The sequence below is a fragment of the Osmerus mordax genome, chromosome 5 (genome assembly GCF_038355195.1).
Source record: "Osmerus mordax isolate fOsmMor3 chromosome 5, fOsmMor3.pri, whole genome shotgun sequence".
Taxonomy (NCBI): Eukaryota; Metazoa; Chordata; class Actinopteri; order Osmeriformes; family Osmeridae; genus Osmerus; species Osmerus mordax.
In genome coordinates, this window is record NC_090054.1 from 10,527,719 (window position 1) to 10,549,745 (window position 22,027).

The 22,027-nt window shown below is 47.7% G+C and overlaps 1 protein-coding gene across 9 annotated transcripts in view; it reads left to right on the top strand.

The window, feature by feature from the left end:
• Positions 1-22,027, top strand: part of LOC136943397 (calcium-activated potassium channel subunit alpha-1a) — a 122,183-nt gene that overhangs the window by 34,400 nt on the left and 65,756 nt on the right. For all 9 annotated transcript variants that reach the window (XM_067236688.1, XM_067236686.1, XM_067236687.1 and 6 more), the window contains one exon: positions 18,609-18,670. In XM_067236688.1, the coding sequence (XP_067092789.1) occupies positions 18,609-18,670 (62 nt within the window). The remainder of the gene's footprint in view (positions 1-18,608; positions 18,671-22,027) is intronic.

The window sequence follows — 22,027 nt, forward strand, 5'->3', positions numbered from 1 at the left end:
TAGGGTGAAGTGCCTTGCCCAAGGACACAACGTCATTTTGCACAGCCGGGAATCGAACCAGCGACCTTCGGATTACTAGCCCGATTCCCTAACCGCTCAGCCACCTGACTCCCTAGACTCACCTCTACATTATGGCCCTATCAAATATTTATCAAATAGCCGTGCTGATGTATGGATGGAGGTGGGGTGGGGGTAGAGGGGAGTTGAGAAATGGGATAAAAAAATAAAATAAAATGAAAACTTTCACGCAGGGACAAGGAGTGTGTGTGTGTGTGTGTGTGTGTGTTACGGTGCAGTCAGTGAGACGGGTGCTTCTCTTTGTGGTGTGTTTAATGGAGGTGGGGGGGGGGGGAGGGGGGTTATACTTCTTTTGAGAAAATGTGGGTATTCTCTTCCCTACTTTAGCTCGCTCTCTCTCTGTCTCTCTCTTTATCTCTCTCACGCTCGCTCACACTCTCTCTCACACACACACACACAGATTCACATTCATGATGGTAAAAATCGACCGAAAGCTGATGTTAGGACAGACTGTCTGCGCCCCGGTGGCAAGTCCCATGGGGCGGAGCCGAGACCGGTCTCACAGAAAGACAACAACCACCCCATTTCCAAACCTTTTTTTGGTGTCAATTTACTTTCTAAATGAATAGCGGCGTAGCACAACAGCCCATCAGCTTCTTGTTTCTTCATCCCCACAGCTGGCCTCGTCACGCTTTGCCTGGAGAGCATCCTCCCATAATGAAACTCAATTTGGACCCAGTCGGCTTCTGAGGCGGAGCCTTATTGGGTCTCGGCGCGTCTCTCCTCCGGGTGCCTCGGCCCCCGGCGTAGCAGACTTAGCTCGGGCGCATTCATTTGTCATTTGCCATAATTTATCAGCGCAATCGATGGCAATCCAATTGCCATTGACTCCTGCCTCGCGCCGTTTGATGAATGGCTGTTTATCCTGGAGGGACCCGGGGGGGCACGCCGCAGTGGGAGGGAGAGGAGGGACGGGCGAGAGAGAGAGACAGAGAGAGAGAGAGAGGGAGAGACGTGGAAGGGCGTGGTGCCTGCAGGAGCGTGCAAGTCACAGACCTTTGGAGGACTGGCTGACTGACTTGAGGGCCAACTGACCTGCACACATTAAGGTACCTCGCTCCCCCTTCCCCGCCCTCCGTTGACCACGGTCTGGTGCCCCTGAATGACGGGAAGCCCTCTCCGCAGCGCGGGAGCAGACGGCACCTCGACGGCCCGTATGAGAGACGGCTGCCGCGCAGAGCATAGCAATCCCAGCACATCAGGCGAGGATTTAGGACTTTAAAACGGGAGCGCTCTTCAATTTGGTCTCATATTCCCCAGCAGATAGAAGAGACTTACCCTGCCGCCCACCCCCCACCCTCCCCCTGCAGTCCACTCGAAGGCCTGTGGTAATGACAGGCTCTCCGACAGAGGCTCACCAGCTCTCTTTTACCCCCCCCCCCCACCCCTCCAGCGGCCCTGCGGCCTCCTCTCTCCCTCGGTTCGGCCTCAGAGGTCAGGGGAACCAGGCCTCCTCCGGCTGAGTGTCCTCCAGCTAGCCAGAGCGGCCTCGTAGGATCAAAGTCAACCGTGACTGAGGAAGCCATGCGGCTCAGACACGGTGGGATCCTCACGTTTCCTCCTTTCATTGTCCGCGCCGGCCTCTTAAAGGGACCGCCTGGTCTACAATCTTCCCAGACGCTCCCATGTTACCCCGCTCCTCATCTCTCTCCACTGGCTACCTATCATGGCCCGTATCAGATTCAAGACCCTGGTATTGACCTTCCGAGCAGTGAACGGGACTACACCCGTCTACATCAAGTCTCTCCTGCAGCCTTACACCCCCACCCGTCACCTAAGGTCTTCTTCAGACAACCGCCTGGTGGTCCCACCGCTCAAGACCGCCCGGTCCCAACACAAGCTCTTCTCCTGTCTGGCCCCCCAGTGGTGGAATCAACTCCCCACCTCCATCAGAGACACTGACTGTCTCTCCACCTTCAAGAAAAGGCTCAAGACGCACTTGTTCCGGGAGTACAACGGTACTTAGGAACGGTTCGCTTGACCCGATGTTAGTTTCCTCAAGGATCACAATGACTCTTGCTTAGAGACTTGTTGCTCTTGTGGTTAGTGGTAACTGATTTAAACTTTTGTTCTCGCTGTGATATATTGTTTTATTACTGTTGCTTGCTTTTTTTTTCCACAGGTACACTTGCACTTATAGCTGTTCATGTTGTTTAATTGTAACTTGTTTAACTACATGCTCTTATGGTTCTTCCCTTTGGCACTTACTTTGGTTGTTCACAATGTGTGCTTCATATTTTGGCTACTCGCGATGTTTTTTGGCTATCTTGTTGTTATGATCAGTGACCTATGCACTTTGTAAAGCTCTCTCTTGGAAGTCGCTTTGGATAAAAGCGTCTGCTAAATGAATACATGTAAATGTAAGTACATCCAAGGTGCCCAACAAAATGAAGGACTGGTCCCCAATGAGGTCTATTGAAAATGTGTGCGGAAAGTTCCGGCATTGTGTGTTTTTTCTTGTGCACACGTCTCTTTTGTCAGGATTTCCGCAGCATGTTTGGAAGATATCCCTAACAATAAGTCCCACCCATGCCCCCCTCGTCCCCCTCGACGCTGTGTTGACGCAGTGGTGGTGACGCAGTGGTGGTGACTCACAGCCTCAGGGATGAAGCATGGCCAACGGATCAGAACCGGCGCAGCAACATTGATCCAAAATCGTCAGCGGGGGCGGGAAACCTTGCTCAACATGACACACACACACACACACAGGGGAGGAAAGATACCATCATATTACACCCTCCGGCAATATGGACTCCCATGTTGAAATCATCATCGATTCCCCCCCCCATCGCTAAATCAGTGATATACACCACACTCATTTGGCATATTGATTCAGAAATGCATACATTTCATAGCATCCTAACTCCCGATGCACACATACGCGTCTGTGGGTTGTACACATCTTTTCAGGCAGTGCGTAAATACTCCACACAGAGCAGTACCTGCGCGAAAGTTTTCATTTTCTTTTATTTTTTTATCCCATTTCTCAACTCCCCTCTACCCCCACCCCACCTCCATCCATACATCAGCACGGCTGAGTCACAGAGAGAGTGGGAGTAAGAGGAAGACAGGAGCTGGGACTGACTAAAGCTGTACCTTGGGCTTCGCAGGGCGGACAGGTTGTTATTGCAGCAGTGTGGCTGCAGGAAGATGGATGATGGCGGCACCACCCTTTTAAAATTGAACTAAGAGGCAACAAAAAAACGGACTGTCGTAGAGCTGTTTTAGAGCTGTTTTATATCGATATGAACCTGCTGCCCACTCTGGCCTCACTGGAGTTGTATAGTATGGTGTTAGCTCACTCGTGGGGGTGTGTGTGTGTGTGTGTACTTACTGTAAGTCGCTCTGGATAAGAGCGTCTGCTAAATGACTAAATGTACATATTTTATATCTCACCACCAGTTTATCGACCTCTGCGCTAGGCATTCTGTATCGTAACCCAGTCCTAGATGTGGTCTCAGGTTCATCCAGGATGTGCTGCTATCACCCGGGTCATATTCACGCCTCTAATTGGTGATCACAGGAGTCAGCAGAGTGGGCACTCTGCTAAGCCAGGTCCTCGGATCCGTTTACCCCCACGGAGATTCAGTTCCCTGGGTTGAGAAGGCGGCAAGGTGCCCCCTCAAAAATCCCATGACTGATGGTGAGGCGCCTCGGCCCGGCGCCTCACCATTTTCCATGAGGTCATGTGGGTGGAGGAGCGGCGCTCGCATCAGAGAGTCCTTGCGAGGGAGAGGGAGGAGGAGATGATACGTATGATGGAGGTAATGACCGAGAGCAGATGGGGGAGGTGAAGACAGAGGAGGAGACGGAACAGGGAGGACGGGCGACGGGTAAGACAGAGAGAAGGAGCCTGGGGATGACGTGAACGGGTGATCAAGTGGAAAAGGAAAGACCGAGGTAACCGTATAAGGATCGAGCGGCCAGATAGACCCCCAAAACATTGATTTCAAAGACAATTATTTCATCGCCCTATCACGTCTGTAATCGAGACAGACAAATCACCCTAAAGCCCGCCCCCCCCCTGTGACCATTAGGTCACATTCTAAACGAATTATTATTTCCGAAGGACATTTAGCCTCACCGGCTGTCAGTTGGGACATGGTGGAAACATTGAAGGTCTTTTATTGATGGCCTCCTGTGAAAACAGTCATTGCAGGGTGATAATTAAATGCTCTGTAGGTGTACTGTTGCCCGTGGCTTCAAATTGTATCAGTATCGACTTCAAAAGCCTTAATGTATTCATGTAGGAGTGGTTTGAGAGAGGGATTCTCTCCTCGTGACATTAGACTGACTGACAGGCCACATTACGACAGCTCAGCAGAACACCTAACTTGAGAGTGTTAATTTTTATTAATGATCCGGCCAGTCAAGGACACAGCTGTGCATGCTTTTTTTGTTGGGGGGGGTGTACGTGTGCCCACTTTCAGAGGAGTTTACATTTGCTGTTCTTGAGATTGCAATCAAACCCAATGTCAAAACAACTTGGGGAGTGATTCCACTTAGGGGGAAATCGATACTAATGCAATTTCAAACTGTTGACTCATCATAAGCCAAATAAACGAATTAAAAAAGGAAAAACTGGAAACTGAGACTCGGCCTAACACCGTGTTGTGAGCCTGTTTGCCTCATTTAGACTCCAGTAGCTATAGTGAACTTCCCTTCCAGCTCCTGTGTTAGGTGTCACACGGTGGCATGTTTAACACATGGTGAGTGAAGGTCGGGGACACGCTTAGCGTTTCCAGTTTCATGTATGTTGGTGACTGTGAGTGGATAGCACCTTCTCTGCCAAACCCCCCCAGCCCCCCCCCCCCCCTTTCTCCAGTCACACCCGACGGTATAGCCAACTGCCAGATCAATCACGGACCCGCATGATAAAAATCGTCCCTCGAAAGCGTTATGTGAAATGACAACATCTATCTCCTCCGTTCTCTTTTAGTGTCGCCATTTTAAACCCTTCCACTGATAGATGGACCGTAAACAGAGGGCAAGGGAGACTCCGAGGTTCATCACTGAGATACTTAAATGAAGTAATGAAGGCGTAGATCTCCCCGTGACAGGGGGGGACCCTATGGAGAAGTACAGTGTGGGTGTGTGGGGCCGGGAGAGATTGTTGTTCCCACATACAGCAGCATCTTCCCTGTTCACACCGGCAGACTGCCGTTCACACGCTTCTCCACGAGTAGGATATCACCCCCGCAGCTTTCGCATCTCTCATGCAAACACGAGGGTGCCTTAAGAGCTTCTCTCCTTCTTAAAAAATGTTCTCCGTCGCTCGCTCTGACTTGTTCTTTTTCTCTCCCTTGCGCTCTCTCCCTTTCTCACGCACTTTCTCCCTTGCTCTCTTACTCAATCTTGCTCACTCTCCTCTCAATATCTTTTTTCTTTATCACACTCTCCCTCTCTCTCACTTCAATCTCTTTCCCCCAGGTCAGAGTTCTTAAATGGAAACAGAGCAGAACAGGGTAAAGATCCTTTAGAGGAACGAGTTCTCTGAGTCATGGTTTCCTGCAGGACTGATTGATTGACAGCTCCCGAGTCCCGCCTCCGACCCGGCCTAGATTGCTCCTTCGACAGTCGGCACTGGGGAAGTAATTGTAAACACAAGCGGCCTGCGATGTGATTGTATATAACGGCTTTATGTGCCACTTTCAATCCCGCTGGAGACTGAAGGAGTCTGGGGATGGGGGGGCGGGGGGTTGTAAAAGGCTAGTTGCAGATATTAAACCATAAAATCCTTCGTCTCGGGAGGAAAGGCTGTGCAGACAGACACAGTTTCCCGGAGGGCGGTGAGCAGGTGAACTTTTCACAGACGCCACTCAGAACTGATTTTGAATATTGATATGGGTGTCGGGAGGTGTTCGACAATCAGTCAGGCGAACAGGTAGTCGCCGGTAGAAAGGTTAGAGGTGCACTTGATTGAAGTGCGAGGGTGGGCTGATAACGATGGAAAGATCGGGGCAGATGTCTGTTTTAATAGGGGTCAAGGCTGAGCCAAAGACCACATTACTCATTGATTCTTGTTTCGTCCTGAATATGTTCATGATACCGTGCACTGCCAACACGTCAATGTTGAGGTTCAACAGTGGAACCGCGATGCGTTGTCGACCACGCTTTCTTTTTGTGTTATTCAGCTAAGTCTTCCTCGAATGGAAAGACCATCCGGGACTTTGTATGAAGGCTCTTGTTGAGTTTTGTTCAAAGACAATTCATTAGCCTGTGCTGGATGAACAATTTTCATATTGAATGGAGAATATGCATAACAATAGAAGAAAGCAACTGAACCATTTTAATGAGTGTCTTCGTGTAAAAATGCCCCTTTGCCATAAAGTGTTGTCTAATTGGGAAGCTAATACCACGCTCTGGTGAATTTCGGGAAGGGTTTTCGGGTTTAGTTGTGATTCAGTTGTTTGGAGGGCCCTGTTGTTCCTCCGTTCTGCTGATATCACACAGCTCAGGTTGATCGCGCGAGTACACGGGAGACGTGCGCTCATTGGGATTCAGCCAGCTGGTCCCTCTCTGGAGCGAGAGGTGGACAGGGTTCAGATTAAGATGTGTCGTTTCCTGGACGATCCCTCTGAGGACCCAGTCATTCATCTGGCTGGTATGCTGTACTTAGTAGATGGGCACAGGTGTGGCCAACAGAGACTGTTCTGGATAAACTCTGGTGCTTTAGCTCTCCAGCATAATGATAGCATGCCCTGCAATCACACACGCACACACACAGTCTATATGAACACACCCAGACGGAATACTAATTGTATTCCTTGGGCAAAACCCCTCACATCTCTCATCTCGTTGTGAAGCAGGGCTCTTTATCAGTGCGCAGCATACGCAGAGAAACTGATTGGTTAACAAGCTCGACAAGTCGCCGGGGAGAGACGGCAAAACTTCTCATTAACCTTGAGGGAAGCAATAGGGAACCCTGATTTAGTCTGGTTAAGAATCATGTCACAACCTCCGCCACTGTTCCTTTGAGCTGACAGCTCCCTACGTGCGCCTGGGACCGGTGGGAACGGGTGTGGTTGTTGGAACAGAAGTTGGGGTAGAAACTACCAGAATGACATCTCAACAGAATGCCGGTGTTGCTGCCAAAAGCGTCCATATTGTTTTGTCTAAATGTGTTCACAGAGCCGCCCCATCCATTATTCTCATTGGTAGGGAAACAGAAGTTTTTAATTCCATATTTGGCACGGGAGTCCATCTTGCCTTCTCCCAGACAAATAGTCAGCCACCATTTTTCAGCCGAAGATGAAAGGTTCGCCTGCATTTCGAAATGGGCACCGGACAAAGTAATTGGAGTGCATTCTCATGCAAACCGCATTGGCGTGATGAAGTTTTGACATGATTAACTACGACAGGTATGATTTATGCTATGATTAAACCGACATAATGGAATCGGATGGCGGTGGCTTGCTCCCGGACGAGGCGTAGAGACCTGCATACATCACACCACACACACCGGACTGAGACAACAATAAGACCACTTAGCATGCTCTCATTAGTCAGCTCAATACACCACTCACTTCTAATGAACGTCCTTATTCCAGTTGCATTTTTCTGCAGATCTATGCTATGTGGAATCTTACCGGGTGTAGGGTTCTGAAGGGGCGTGGCCTTTGTTAGCTAGCTGAAGGTGTCGAGGTTTGAATGGCCTGAAATATAGTCAGGTGGTTGACTTGAAATGTGGGGTTAAGACAGCTTAAGTAAAGAATGTACAGAAATGTTTGTCTTCCCTCTCCACAGGGTTTTCATACATCCTTTCACACAAACGCTTAAACTCCTCAGCTCCACACACACCTAAATATAAACAGAACTTCACACGGCACAATATTCTCTCACACACACACTAGCTTTTGTCAATGGTGAACACTGAATCTCAGGGGCCTCTGGCGTGATCACTAATGACAGTTACTCACAGTCCTGCGTTCCTCCGTAGGAAACCAGAGATGGCTTTAAACCCCTCAGATTTAAAAGCCATTAGCTAGTGCTGTGTCTGTATATAAACACAGAGAAGAACTGACTCCTTGAGTTGTAACAATGTTTCTTGGACACTATTTGACCCTAATCGGTCATAAGATGACTCAAACCCGTCCAGGCGTACCGGGATACCACATTTAGTGATGTTTTTCACACCATCGCCAACCGTTGATGTGTTCTCTCACCTTTAGACATGTTAAGGGCAAATAGATTAATTGAAATAGTGAAAGTCATGCATTTTTCTCTTGATGCCCCAAGCAGAGCGACACTAAACGGCCTATTTGTCAGCGAGGTTAATTGTCACGTTTCTCTACGGAAAAGTTGCTGATTTCAGCAATTATTCTTCACTGAAGGTTTATCATAAGGTGAAATGAACAATGATCTCAATAGACAGTGTAAAACAGTAGCTAAAGAAAGTTAGCGTTGAACTTCAGGAAAGTTAAGATTTTTCCTTCTTGGGTTTCACTTATGAAACATTTTAATGTTTCATAAGTGAAAGTTATAAGTTTCATAATACTTGATAATATATGAAAACAGTGTATTAACAAGATGATTGTGAAGAAGTGTAGTCTGTCTTACTTGTTTTGCCTAGTTTGGCACATTGTTGTGGAAGTCAATAGTATTATACACTGTAGCCTACTGTGTTTAGATACATTGTTTTATCTCCCTGGACAAAATGCAGAATCTTTCTATCATAGTTCATCTACCTTGTATAATCTTTTTGCCATGAAACAGGATTCTGTAATGGGTGATTTGATACTTCTCCTTGGAGTAAGTGTCTGTTGAAGCCCAGGGTTGCGTTCCAAATCTGTTTAGTTTAATTTCCTCAACACATGGCTTGTGTGGAGCACAACCTCAGGGGCTTCTGAACAGCCTGGCCAGTCTTATTAAAACCTGCGGGAAGACATGTTGTTGCGGAATTGTCATCATAAGAAGAACAAAAGAACAGCCCTGTTCATTGGGTTGCTGTGAATACACCCCAATGTGTTGAACACACCCACATGCTATTTCAGAAAATGGTCAGGTGCTTTTATTAAACCTATTGTTTACCTGTTAGTTATGCATTCTAAAAAGTATATCTTATTAGACAGTTCTATGGCCATCTGTAAAGCCCTTTGTGACATTGATGGTAAAAAGGGCTGGGGGGCGGTCATATAATATTTTTGGCAGACCAGTTCTGACAAACAGGCTGTCAGTTATCTACGACTGAACTAAACCTTTACCGGCTTAGAGGAAAACAGATTTGACCTCTTCTAAAGAATAGTCCAAAAATAGGCTAGTCTGTAAAGAACCAGTCAGTAAAGGATCCAGTAAGTGGATGTTGTAGAAGAAATATTCTCCTCCAACACTGTTACTGGTACTTCACAGTCTGGTCACATGCACTCGCTCATCATCTATGGACTTGAAAAAGAACAGCAGGGAACCTCCCCTTTGCCACACACACACACACAGAAAATCACAGAGATGCTAAAGCAGAAAGACAGACACACACACACTGACATACTCACAAACACGCCCTTGCACACACACAGTGGCATTTGAGTGTGCCTTAGAGGACGTTCTCTAATATTCTCTACACCTTCCTCTCTCTCTCTCTCTCTCTCTCTCTCTCTCTCTCTCTCTCTCTCTCTCTCTCTCTCTCTCTCTCTCTCTCTCTCTCTCTCTCTCTCTCTCTCTCTCTCTCTGTCTCTGTCTCTGTCTCTCTCTGTCTCACTGTCTCTGTCTGCCAGCCATCTCTCTACCAGCCATCTCTTCAACCTTTGAGTTACCAGAGGACATTCTTTCTAATAGTCTAGCTTTCCCTTCATCTCCTCTTTACATCTCCCCTCTCTCTCCTTCACCTCTGTTTCTGTCAGTGTTTTCCTGTGTAGTGGTCAAGGCTCTCTGGGACTAACTGACATCACATTGAGGTCGCTCTGTCCTTCTGGAACAGGAACAATGTAGAACTGAGACAGTATAGACTGCGCAATACATTGTGGGGCAGATTTCCCAGACATAGATAAGCCCTGTTTCTAATCTGAAAAGCACTATCGGTGCGGTGAAGATCTCCAGATTGGAAAAATCATCAACATTTCTTAGCTGGGATAATTCTCCATGTGTGAGAGAAGTCTTCCCGCATTATGCATTGTTCGCTCCATCACATGGAACCATATGTGCCTCTGGATCACGGTTCCATCTTACTTCATTAGCATCCTCATAGCGTGCATAAGAGTGGACAACTGCTGTCCTTTAAGTGCTCCCGCCAGTCTTCCCCCACCAAGCTTGCCTCGACACCCATCTCGAGCTGACAGAAGCTCCTTTTAGAGAGTGTCATTCTGTCATATACTTTCCACCTGTCACTCTGCCTGGCTGCCTGGCCGAGCTCTCTGGATGGCTGCCTCAGAAAAGACACTCAGGTTAAATGGAGCCCATCATAAAGGTCGTACATCACCAGATCCAATGGGAAGGATGTGATTAAAGCTATTATTAGACATCACACGTACTGTAGATGGATAAACAGCCCGCCTGGGGGAGAGGGGTGTTTGGACTGGCTGGGTAAGGTGAATAGCGATGTTGTAAGCACGTGTGCACGCTCGACTCCTCATCCATCAGACCAACGGTATGTCATGGTATCTCTGGGGGATGAATATTGCAAGTTGTATTTGGGATAAGGGGCTAGTAGGGTTCTCCTGGTGCATTGTTGTAGTCAGCACTGGGGGCTACGTGCGCTGTTGGGAGAGAGGGAGTGGGGTACTGATTTGGTAGAGAGCTTGATTTGGGGGTGATCTCTGATGCTGGCATTTTGAAGTCCATTCTAATGGTCACAGGCCAGCTCCAGAGGTTGAGCGAGGCTGACAGGATCGTGATGGGACCCGGACACCGGGGCGTCTTAGTGGTAACATTTGAAGGCAGATGGACGCGCCAGAGGACCACGTTCCAGATGTTTCCGTCAGTTACACTGACAGATCTTAGGCTGTTTATCTTGTCCGATGCCCTCACATCTTCCCACCCCAGAACTCCATCCATACACCCCATCCCTCATTCAGGATATAGTCTGTCTGTCAGACACACACACACCGAACACAAACTCCTTCTGTGGCACTCACCCCAGATAACAGGAACAGGATGAGGGAGACAGGAAGTCAGCGGGGTTACCTTGGAGGAAGATGAGCAGAGGGGGTTGGGGGGTGTGCGTGCACTTGTGTGTGTGTGTGTGTGTGGGTGGTGGGGGGGGGGGGGTCCTATCACTCACAGCTCTCAGGAGTCATTAGATCAGTGACAACCTTGACAATAAAAGTCAACTTGTCTTTGTCAGCAGTCAGACTTTCCAATGGTGGTTGTAGAGGTTGCTAGGCAGACCATGGATTGACAGACTAACTCTGTTAGCTGAGGGCCTGGAGGATGTGGTTAAACACCTTGGACATAATTACATTCTCTGGTAAACATGATTATTTTTTGATTGATTTGTTTTGGTTTAGTGTTGTGCTTCAACGATTTTGTCGAGTCAAGAATCCAAACGGGGGTTGACCTTCTATCCAGTGGGAATTTATAGCCAGTTATTTCTATATATATATATACAGTATATATATATCATTTTTCCCCTTGAGTGGCATGTGTCGAGAGGGAGCTGGGGGGGGGGGGGGGAGATAGGGAGAGATGGAGAGATAAACAGATACTTTGGGAATGAGCTGGAAAGCCTCGGTGCCCTCCTCCTGACACCGTTCTATTAGGGGAAAGAAATCAGATAACAAAATAATCCTCTTTCCTTGAAATAGGATGTTTTTTATGTGGCAACATGGTATAGCGCAGGGGAAATAGGACTTGATTAAAACGTGTAATTGTTTATTGACTCAGTTCAAATGAAACATCTCATAGTCCTGCAATGACCCTAAATGGGTGCGCTTCATCAAAGTCACGCACGAGAAAATATTGTCATGCAGTATGGTAGACGACATAGAGCATCTTACTTTTCCTCAGTTACCATGGTGATGAGTTTCAGAAGTGTGTGTGCGTACATGTGTGCGTATGTCTTCAGCTCAGTGTGGGAAAGTGTATTAGGCTCTGTTGGCGTGTTTGTCCACATTGCTGTGCCAAGGTTAGTCTCTTGATCAATACACCCGTTCCATATGCTGTTCAGAGGCTCTCTCTTCCTGCTCTCATCCTGTCAAATAATGTCAAGTACGATCATGTGACTGTTGAAGCCCTGTACCGATAACCAAGATGTTTTAGTGACTGTAATGGAGGCTCACGTTGTGCCCACTAATGAGGCTGGACTGAAGAGCACTTCTGTTACCACCCCTGAGCAGATTTAGGAAGCCAAAGGCTTTAATCCAAACCATGGATTAGAGCAAGATGGCAACAAACAAACACTGTCTAAAATCGAAATCGAATCGAAATACTAACAAATACACGTATCTGATACTTTTATCAGATACGTTTGCGTTTATGAAGTTTCAAGTTTATAGTCAGGCAGCCTATTTATAAAGCATATATTCTGTTTTAAATTGTAGCTGGGTTTCCATTCGGGATATCCACTGGTGTGGACTGGCACTGATGTTGTCCAGTTATACGTCAACGCTGTGATTGATCCTCTATAGTCTGGTCGGTCATTGAGACAATCCTCCCAGTCATCTCCAGTCTTCGTCAGTGTCTGGCCAGCTTGGGTTCCAGTACTCTGATAGCCTGGCAGGATTAACCCCTGGCCCAGAGATTGACCTACGTAGGCTAACCCTAACCCTCAAGTCCCTGACCTCAGAACCTGTCCAAGAAACAAGCCTAGCTGTGACTCTGCGTTACAGCTGTTTATTTGGCTCAGACCAAATAAGTGGTCAAAAGCCGGCTGATTAAGCACCCGTGTTTTGATGCAGTTTAGCAGAGACGGAAATCCCAGTGTCAATTGAATGGTGCGATGTTAGGCTGAAGACTCGGTTATTGCGCAAGGCCACTCATCCAGTGAGCAAACAGACGTTAATGATGTCTGCTTCTGAATATGGGTTTCCGATCCATTTCATACTAAGAAAGGGAGTGTGTAGTAGTGTTGGGAATTACGCATGCTTGTGCTGCCCCTGCAGTTGAAACCTCGCTATATGAGTGAGTCCACAGAAGTGGCACGGGATACAAAGAGTGTCGAGCTGAATCGTAGCCAGCCTGTCATACCAACATGCTCTCCTGTCAGTGTCAGGAAAGAGTGGTGCTCGGGTGAGGAATGAATGGATGTAGACGATTGAACTGGAATAGAAGTCTGGTTTGTTGATATCCTCCCAGTGTGTCTCGTTAGCTTGTTTGCTCGAGTGGCCCAATGATGTCATCTCCTTCCCTCCTTCTCTAATTCGGTTTAAAACCAGGCTTGGCTCTGCGATGTGTTCGAAGCCTGTCGTCATCTTGTGGTCTTCTAAGGTCAAAAATTGTGACTCAGTTTGAAAGAGCTAGCTGCAATTGGTGTCAACCCTTTTCCAACAGGGATACATATGGCTACATGGATTCAGAGGGGAATAGAATGAGAGAGACCAGATTGAATTAGTCTCCTCCCAGTCCTGGCTGTTCACCTCTGTAATCCATCTGGCTTCTCTGCGGTGCACAAAACCCCACGTACACCCAGCTAGCCAGGCCGGAGGACTGCCAAGAAGGATGGCAAGTCTAGATTTGCAGTGGCATCGGGTTCATTTGTGAAGCCTTCGTAATGACGGTTAAAAGGAACACTGTGAATATTCAGAGAAGGAAAATCCCTCATCCACCTGCTCAGGCAAGGGCTACCACCCCGCCTGTCGTTAATTGGTTTTCCTCTCGCTACTCTGTTGCTGAGTAGAGTTTGCCGCCCTAGCCCGAAGGGTGTTTGTATTTCTGCCTTTGAAGTTGACCTCTAAATGCTCTGGAACAATATCATGCTAATTTTCAGACAGAAACAAAAAATAAATTAAAAAACGGGCTGCCTCGTTAGCTTTTGGGGATTTTCATGAAAAACACCCAGCCTTCAGACAGGGACATTTTCAATGTTTATTGCTTTGCTTTTTTACTGTTATTATGCTAAATCCACATTTCCCTCTGTCTTCCCATGCAGATCTGTCGTTATGTAAGGTGAATGGTTTTGTGAAACGATGCAGGGCTCCTTATCAAAGAGACACCACTTCTTGGAGCAACGCTAACACCACCATGTTGTTTTTTTTTTTTTTATGGAGCAGAAGCTTACCGAGTTTGTTAGATAAGCCAGAGCATAAAGCAAATATTTACAGACCGAATGGAGTAACAGAGAGAGAGAGAGAGAGGGGGAGGGAGGGAGGGAGAGAGAGAAAGGGGGAGAGGGGGAGGGAGAGAGGGGGAGGGAGAGAGGGAGGGAGAGAGGGGGAGGGAGAGAAAGAGGGAGAGAGGGAGGGAGAGAGGGGGAGGGAGAGAAAGAGGGAGAGAGGGGGGGAGAGAGGGGGAGGGAGAGAGGGAGGGAGAGAGGGGGGAAAAGGGAGCGCAAATGTGGGAGAGAATGTGGGAGAGTGGGTGCCACGAATGAACCGAATAACAATGAAAGAACGCTATGTAAACTGGAGTCTGTATTCATTGATCCACCTCCGAGCCACCGTATGTGTGTGTGTGTGTATGCAGCAGATGCATACACACACACACACACACAGGCACACACCTGTGTCGTCAAGAGTACATTATCTCCACTGGCTTGGAGCAGAGCGATGTTAGGAGCTTTGAACTGAACTGTAGAGCGGGAGGGCTTTGATTTCCCCCCAGCCTGTCAGCCTGGATTCACGGCCTCATAGGAAGCGATGATTCCGCACGTCAGCCTGCATCACCTGTCAGGGAACGCTGTTTGCCAGGGAAAGCACTTAAGGGAGGAGAAGGGAGCGGAGGGGGAAACATCCGAGCTCAAAGGCAACTTCTCCCTCTGCTTGGAGGAACATGCGTGCGAACGGAAGCTCCTCTGGAAGGTTTTGAGTCAGATGGCTGAGCAGTGAGGGAGTCGGGCTAGTAATCTGAAGGTTGCTAGTTCGATTCCCAGCCGTGCCAAATGATGTTGTGTCCTTGGGAAGGCACTGCACCCTACTTGCTGCGGGGGGAATGTCCCTGTACTTACTGTAAGTCGCTCTGGATAAGAGCGTCTGCTAAATGACTAAATGTAAATGTAAATGTTTAATAGCCATGAGGAGCCATGTTGGACGGCGGCTGAGGCAGTTGAAGCTGAAGTGGCTCTTTAGAGCCACACGTTGGGTTAGATTCGGACGTGTTGTCTCGGCACACTATCGCTCACTCGTTCTTGTGTATTGGGATCTTACGCAGGTATGCGAGTGCGGTAAAGTATGAGTTATTTTGAAGCGCGCTGGATGCTTCTGTGTGTGTTTGGTGTACGTCTGTGTGCGTGCTTGTGTGTGTGTTTATGGAGAAGTGTTATAGTGTGTTTACGACTGTATGTCACCTGAGAGCTGATCTACTAGGCCTGCATGCAGTACTGGAACCTGAAACCTTATGCCAGCACTCTAGACACACACATGCTGCACACAGACAGAGAATTTGACAACACTTCTTTTATGCCTCGACTACCCCAGTTATAGGACCGGAAAACAACACCACACCAACAGACTTAGCGCCACACAGTAAATATAGAAACAGATCCATAAATGGAATGTGTAATTCAGAGAATAACTTCATAGGTTGAAGATTTGTTTCCTGGAAATATTAAGGATCATATTCTGGGTTTTATTTAATTCATGAATGCAGGTAGTCTTATGTCATACATATTCCTCTACTCCTGCAATGGGATACGATATTCAATCCCTTTTAGGGTTGCAGCAACAGCAACACCTTCAAAAGGAAGACTCCAAACTACCTCTCCCAGAGGCCTTTGCTCTGCTCACCCTCCCCGGCATAACTACTGCATCAGTATTTATGTATTTTTGCAGGCGGCGGGGATACCCCTGCAATTTCTATTTCCTGGAGATGTCCCCAGACTGTAGTAATTGTTGTCATGATTTACAGTGATAGTGTTTTGAGGATCGTGGCTTTGAAATGGACGGCAAGCACTCGTTAGGGTTAGCCGGGAGATCGACCGACTTTCACAGCTGAATAACTGGGTCAGTTTGAGATGTCTCCTTAGCTTATCTGTGGGTGCTCAGGGTTCACTACTCGGCAACCTACCACTTTCTCCCCCCCCCCCTTCCCTCCACCACCACCTCCCCGTACAGTATCATCTCCTCACTTTTTATTTATCTTCCTCTTACCATGTCTCCCTCACCGTCTTTGGTTTTCCATCTCTCTCTCTCTCTCTCTCTCTCTCCCTCTCTCCCATCCCTAGTTTTGTTCTTCTTTCTCCCTCTCTCGCTCTCTCTCTCTCTCCCTGAAGCTCTCTTCCCTTACTCCTCCTTCTCTTTCTCTGTCTCTCCTTCTCCCCCTCAAGCTATCCCCTTCTCTCTCTCTCTCTTTGTGTGTGTCTCTCTCTCCCCACTATCTGCCCTAACTGACGAGAGAGATGTAGATTAGCCTCCAGGAAATGTCAGCGTGTGCACGCACGCGTGTGTTTTGGTTACTTATGTATTTACGGGTCCATGCTTTTCGGAGCACTTGCTCTGCAAACTTGAGCTGGCATCCTTGTACAGTCTGACGCTGGCTCAGTTCCTACCTTCATTCTCTGTTTGTTTGGAAACTGTTTCCATCTGTCTCCCTGATGCAATGCCTTGTTTGTTGTGTATGTGAAGGTAGCTTTTAAAAAATGTGGCCCTAATGTGAATGTCTACTATACTGACTGTGTACCCACAGAACTCCCAACAAGCTAACTGTGCCCTCTTGTGGGGGTAAAACACAAACTGGAGCCTTCTGGGGATGGAGTAAGGGCTTTTTCTGACGGTAGTTGATTCAGATGAAAGCCCATGATCATCCAGTTACCTATCATCTTTTCAGAACATTAGAACGTCCTACATTCACAAAGTCTGATGTTATCCAAGTACCACTGATTAAATTCAGCTCTCTTCACCCTTTTTGTCTTGAGGTTACTCAAGCCAGAAGCTTTAGGTCTCCTGGTCTCTATGCTAGTCTATCTTCCTTAGCCTCTTACAATACTTCCTGCATCCCCCCCCATCATCCACAAATACCAACCATTAAAAATGCATGGAGGTGTTTTCTCATTAGCTAAACTACAATGCAGCTGATCAATCTAAAGGAGTCGAGCATGAAAATAGCAGGCCTGTGTCATTTATAATGAATAGTACGACCAGGCTTGGGAGAGGATGATCATTGTCTTGGAAGGCTGAATAAGATAAAGACTTGCAAGGGGAAACTATCGTGTATTCCTTTCCCTAGCTGAGATGAAGTCTCTCCAGGAGGGTCAGGCAGAATCTGTTTGACGGCTGTGTCAGGTGAAACGTTGTATAAATCCAGTTTGATTGAGACTGTTCTGCCAAGGCGGGTTAGGGTTACGACAATATGTACATCTATACTTTGTTCTGTGGAGATCATGGAGTTCCTTTTTATATGTGAAAGTCTTAGTTTTTTGACTGGGCAAAATGTAAATCAAGGTTTGTTTGGGATTAGAAAGTATTATGGATTATGGGGTTTACTTGACCAGAACTTTGATATGATTTTTACCTCCCCCCCCCCCCACACACACACACATAATTCATGACAGGGTTCCAATTCAATATGGTTGCCTGGACAAACTTAATCCATATGTGGAACACATGATACTCAAGTAACATACTGAATAACAATCACAAATTTTCTACCTGATTTTTTGATGACATTTAGGAGATGTTATTAATAAATCAGGTTGAAAATGTGTGATTGTTATTCAGTATGTTACTTGAGTATCATGTGTTCCACATATGGATTAAGTTTGTAATAATCTCCTGCATTTCTTGAAATAACTTGACTCACAATTATAGTAAATTCTCAGCATTTCATATGTTACACCATGTGGATGGACCTGATTGTTTGGTAAAGACAAACCCTGTACCTTAACTTAACCCCTGACTCGTCCTTAAACAGTGAGACTTTAACACTCGATATCTATGCTGACACAACAAGCCCTTAGTTACCCTGGGTTACAATCGCATGTGCAATCACTCCTCTCCGAGCGCAGCTTGGTTTACAAATGTGTGTTTTTTCTTTCCGTTTTCTATGTACGGTGCTCGACTTTACTTACAATGTGTGCATTCACTCGGACATATTAACTGACATGAGGTCCAGCATCCATTATTTAGCCTGGGCTTTAATTTTTTTTGTGCCTGTAAGGCCAGGGACTGGTTGATTACAGGTGACTACAGACTGCCGGTAATGTGCTCGAGCTAGCCTTGGCCCCCCTACCGTGGCCACACACAGGTCGAGTCTCAGTACAACCTCATGGTTAATGCACTCCTGTTTTCCACAGGAGCAGTGTTGGCCTATTTAGCTAACCACGTATGAATGTCATGTCATGTTCATGTTCTTATGTTAATGTGCGTTTATGAAACTTACAGTTTTTTTTTTCTCCCCCCTCTCTCTCTTTCTCTCTCTCTTTCTTTCTCTCTCTCTCTCTCTCTCTCTCTCTCTCTCTCTCTCTCTCTCTCTCTCTCTCTCTCTCTCTCTTTCTCTCTCTCTCTCTCCAGGTGGTGCTAGTATTTGCGCTCAGCATTGGGGCCCTTGGAATATACTTTATAGACTCTTCTGAGTAAGTATCGTAACTGTTGTTTTACCCACGTTCACACACACGCACACACACACACTTTGGCTGATGTTGTCAATGGATACGTGTTTGTTTCTATGGTAACCAAGCCTGGCGAGCTGTCAGTGCATTGTGTGAGGGGGCTCCGTCAACCTCCCCTCCTGCGGCGTTTGGCTCTCACCCAGCCGTAGCACTGCATGTCCACCCCCACAACCACAGCCACGCCTACAGACCCACACCCACGTGCTCAGAGAGCAGACTACAGGAGCTCTTGAAATGGAAAATGAGTGTGTATACATTTACTTTATACGAGTATGGTATAAAAAATATGTTTGGTTTTAGACCAGTGGTTTTAGGCAATTTTTTCAACACACTTTTGGTGTCTTTGTTGGACTGGGTTACTGGGCGGTGTGGATGTGCCCTTGTAGGAATTCTTGAATTTTTCTCTTTTTTACACACGTTGAATTGTTCCTTTTTCTACCTCTCTCACCTGCCTCTTTGCTTCCCACTTTCCCCCTCTTTCTGACAACCTGACATGGCGTATTTCTGACAAAAAGTAATGTGGGAGTGGAAGGTCTTTCCAACATGAACGTTTGTAAATCCCTTAGAACGTGTGGGTCAGGGGAGTTGGGGAATAACCCTGCAGTACCTGTACCACAGCTTGTCTGAGGTCAGCAGGCATCAGTACTCACTGACACCCTCGCTGTGGCACCTTAGCAACCTTGACTTGAGTGACAGCTCTGTTTTGACACCTGGGCTGACACCTGCAAGGTGACACAGCAGTGATTGAGTGGGCATGGAGCCAATCAATAAGCAGAGGGGCGGATCAATGTGACTGTCATACTGTAGCACTGAGAGCAGCTGTGTTTAGGATCCATTATGCTGTCATGAACACGTAAACACAATGGGCTGGCCATCAACATTCCTCCCGACATCCTTTTGATGTGATACTCTATGGAAGTGTGGGTGTATAATGTATGTATCTGCATGTACAAGGTTTCCTGTTTCCATGGGTATGTGGTCTTCCTAGACTGCAATGGGCCATTCACTCTACAGTAGGATTTCTGTCATTCTTGTTCTTGTGTTATCATTCCCCCCGCAAAACATGCCCCCCCCGCCAGAGCTGGTTCACTTCCCACATAAAGGGCTTTTCACCCCCCCCCCCCCCCCCCCCACAACAGGGAGCCAATCAAGTTACAGCCGTACTTCCACTACAACAGCTGGAGCCTCTCCCATCCTCTCTTACATCCCTCACACCTCCACTGAACTGTGTGTGTGTGCGCGTACGTGCGAACAACACACCCATTCCCAACCCCCTCCCCTGTTTGAACGGCGCAAAGGCTCTTCAAATGACCTTTTCCTCTGTATGCGGAGGGGGAAATGTTAACGATCGAGGACATCGATCAAAGCGGATCTAGGGGGGTCACCTGTTAATGGCCGGCCATTACTGCAGCGAATGTGGAGGCCTTTACGGGCGTCCTCGCGTATTCCCGCTTGCGCTTTCCTCAGTGCTTTGCTCTTCATCGACGTGACGCGTTTGAGCGCGGGGCTGCAGTCGTTTGCTCGAGGAGATATGAACGCGCGGCAGGCATGTGGAGGGGCCGGACCCGCTCGGCCTCAAGGCCGGCTAGGGAAAAGCCGTCAAAGACATCCAAACGGCGATGTTAGCCGCCCCGTTAGCCGTCCGTTCCCTGCGGTAATGCGAAGGGTGGCAAGCGGTCAATAAGAACGTGCCTGCTTGTGTGCGCTTGGGCGGGGGAGACAGGCTGGCGGGTGGGGAGATGGGCTGCACAGGAGGCTGGAGATCCTCCAAGATGGGCTTTTATGTATGCATCAGTAGAGAAGACTAGTCCCCAGGGGAAGGTCTACACACATAAACACACATACACACACACACACACACAAACACAAAGATCAGAGGGGCTAAGCAGGAAAAAGAAGAAAAACTATTCCTCAGTGATGGCCAACCAACAGCCTTCCTCCAGCTGTTCTCTCCAGGTTTGCACCAGGTGGGTGTTTTCTTTTAACGAGCGGGGTGTTTCGATTCCTCTGCTTCAGAAACACACGGCCGGACCAGGTGGGGTGAATCCCTAATCCATTTCTCTCTGTAGACGGATGGAATTCCCATGCGCTTCCCACAGTGGCGCACTTGCGGTGTCCACTTGGTGTTGAAGGAATCGTACGGTAGTAGGATGTAGGACGTTTCAAACATACTGAGGGAAGCATGAGTTGAGAAGTGGAGGTTTAGCAGCTGGTCAGATTCCCAGAGACGACGACGACGCGTACAGCGGAAAATGTGATAATCCCCGTTTATCTCTTTTCTTTTGTATTTGTTTTATTTGGTATTATTCTGCGATCCAAAATGTGTCGCAAAGCTGATGCTATTTTGGGTCCTATTTTTATTTGGAGCATACTGTGCGTGTGTCGTCGTCCCCCCCCCCTCCTCCTCCCAAATCCTGGTCTGTTTTAATACCTCCTCTCATCCCTCTCTTTTCTGCGGCTTTAAAACAAATGACGATGGGCCGTATGTAGGACAGCAACTTAGCAGGCCCTCCTTTAAGGGATGCCCTTGTTACTGCTCTACTTCTCTTTTCCATGGGCTCCTGCTCACACGCACGCGCGCGCACACTCACAGATGTGCACACACACATACGCACACCCCACTTGCATACTATGGGTCGTATTCCGTGGCATGCACGCGGTGCATTCGCCGCGTCCCCGCTACGGGGGAAGTGCGCGTACTCTGGCGAGTTGTAGCAAACGTCACATCAACACCACACCTGACAGTTTGATGGCTAACGAGCCGTGCTTATAGGCAGGCTTAATTGGCGCATATTACATTTGATAAGGCGTGCGTATAGGCGGGCGTTATTGGTGCTGCGCATAGGTGACATGCCGGCACAGCAAAGAAAGCCCTGCAAGCACCTGCACGTCTCGACGCATAAGCTATTTAGGCTACATCAAGGGATCGCTGGTCCGAAATGTGTTTTGTGCCATGACGTGTTTCCAATCGCTCGGATGAACAGCCTCAAACAAACAAGCCATGGCTGGACTCGCATCCACCATGTTCTTATTTGCGTCTTGCATCTTCTAGTTGTGGCCAATTGCGGGTAACCTAGCCTATACGAATGATGTTATGATGTTGGAAGATAAGGGTCTGCGCTGTGTTCTTTAGTTGGCAGTAGCCTAACACCAGACAAGGCAAGCGACTAAGGACTACCCAGATCATGTTGTTCTCTTTTCCGCTGGGCGGGCAGGTGTGCACAGGTGTTGTTGTGCTGCGTAGCCTAATAACATGCGGAGCACGAATAACACCTGCCTGTGTACATATCAAACAGGGAGTCAGGTGGCTTAGCGGTGAGG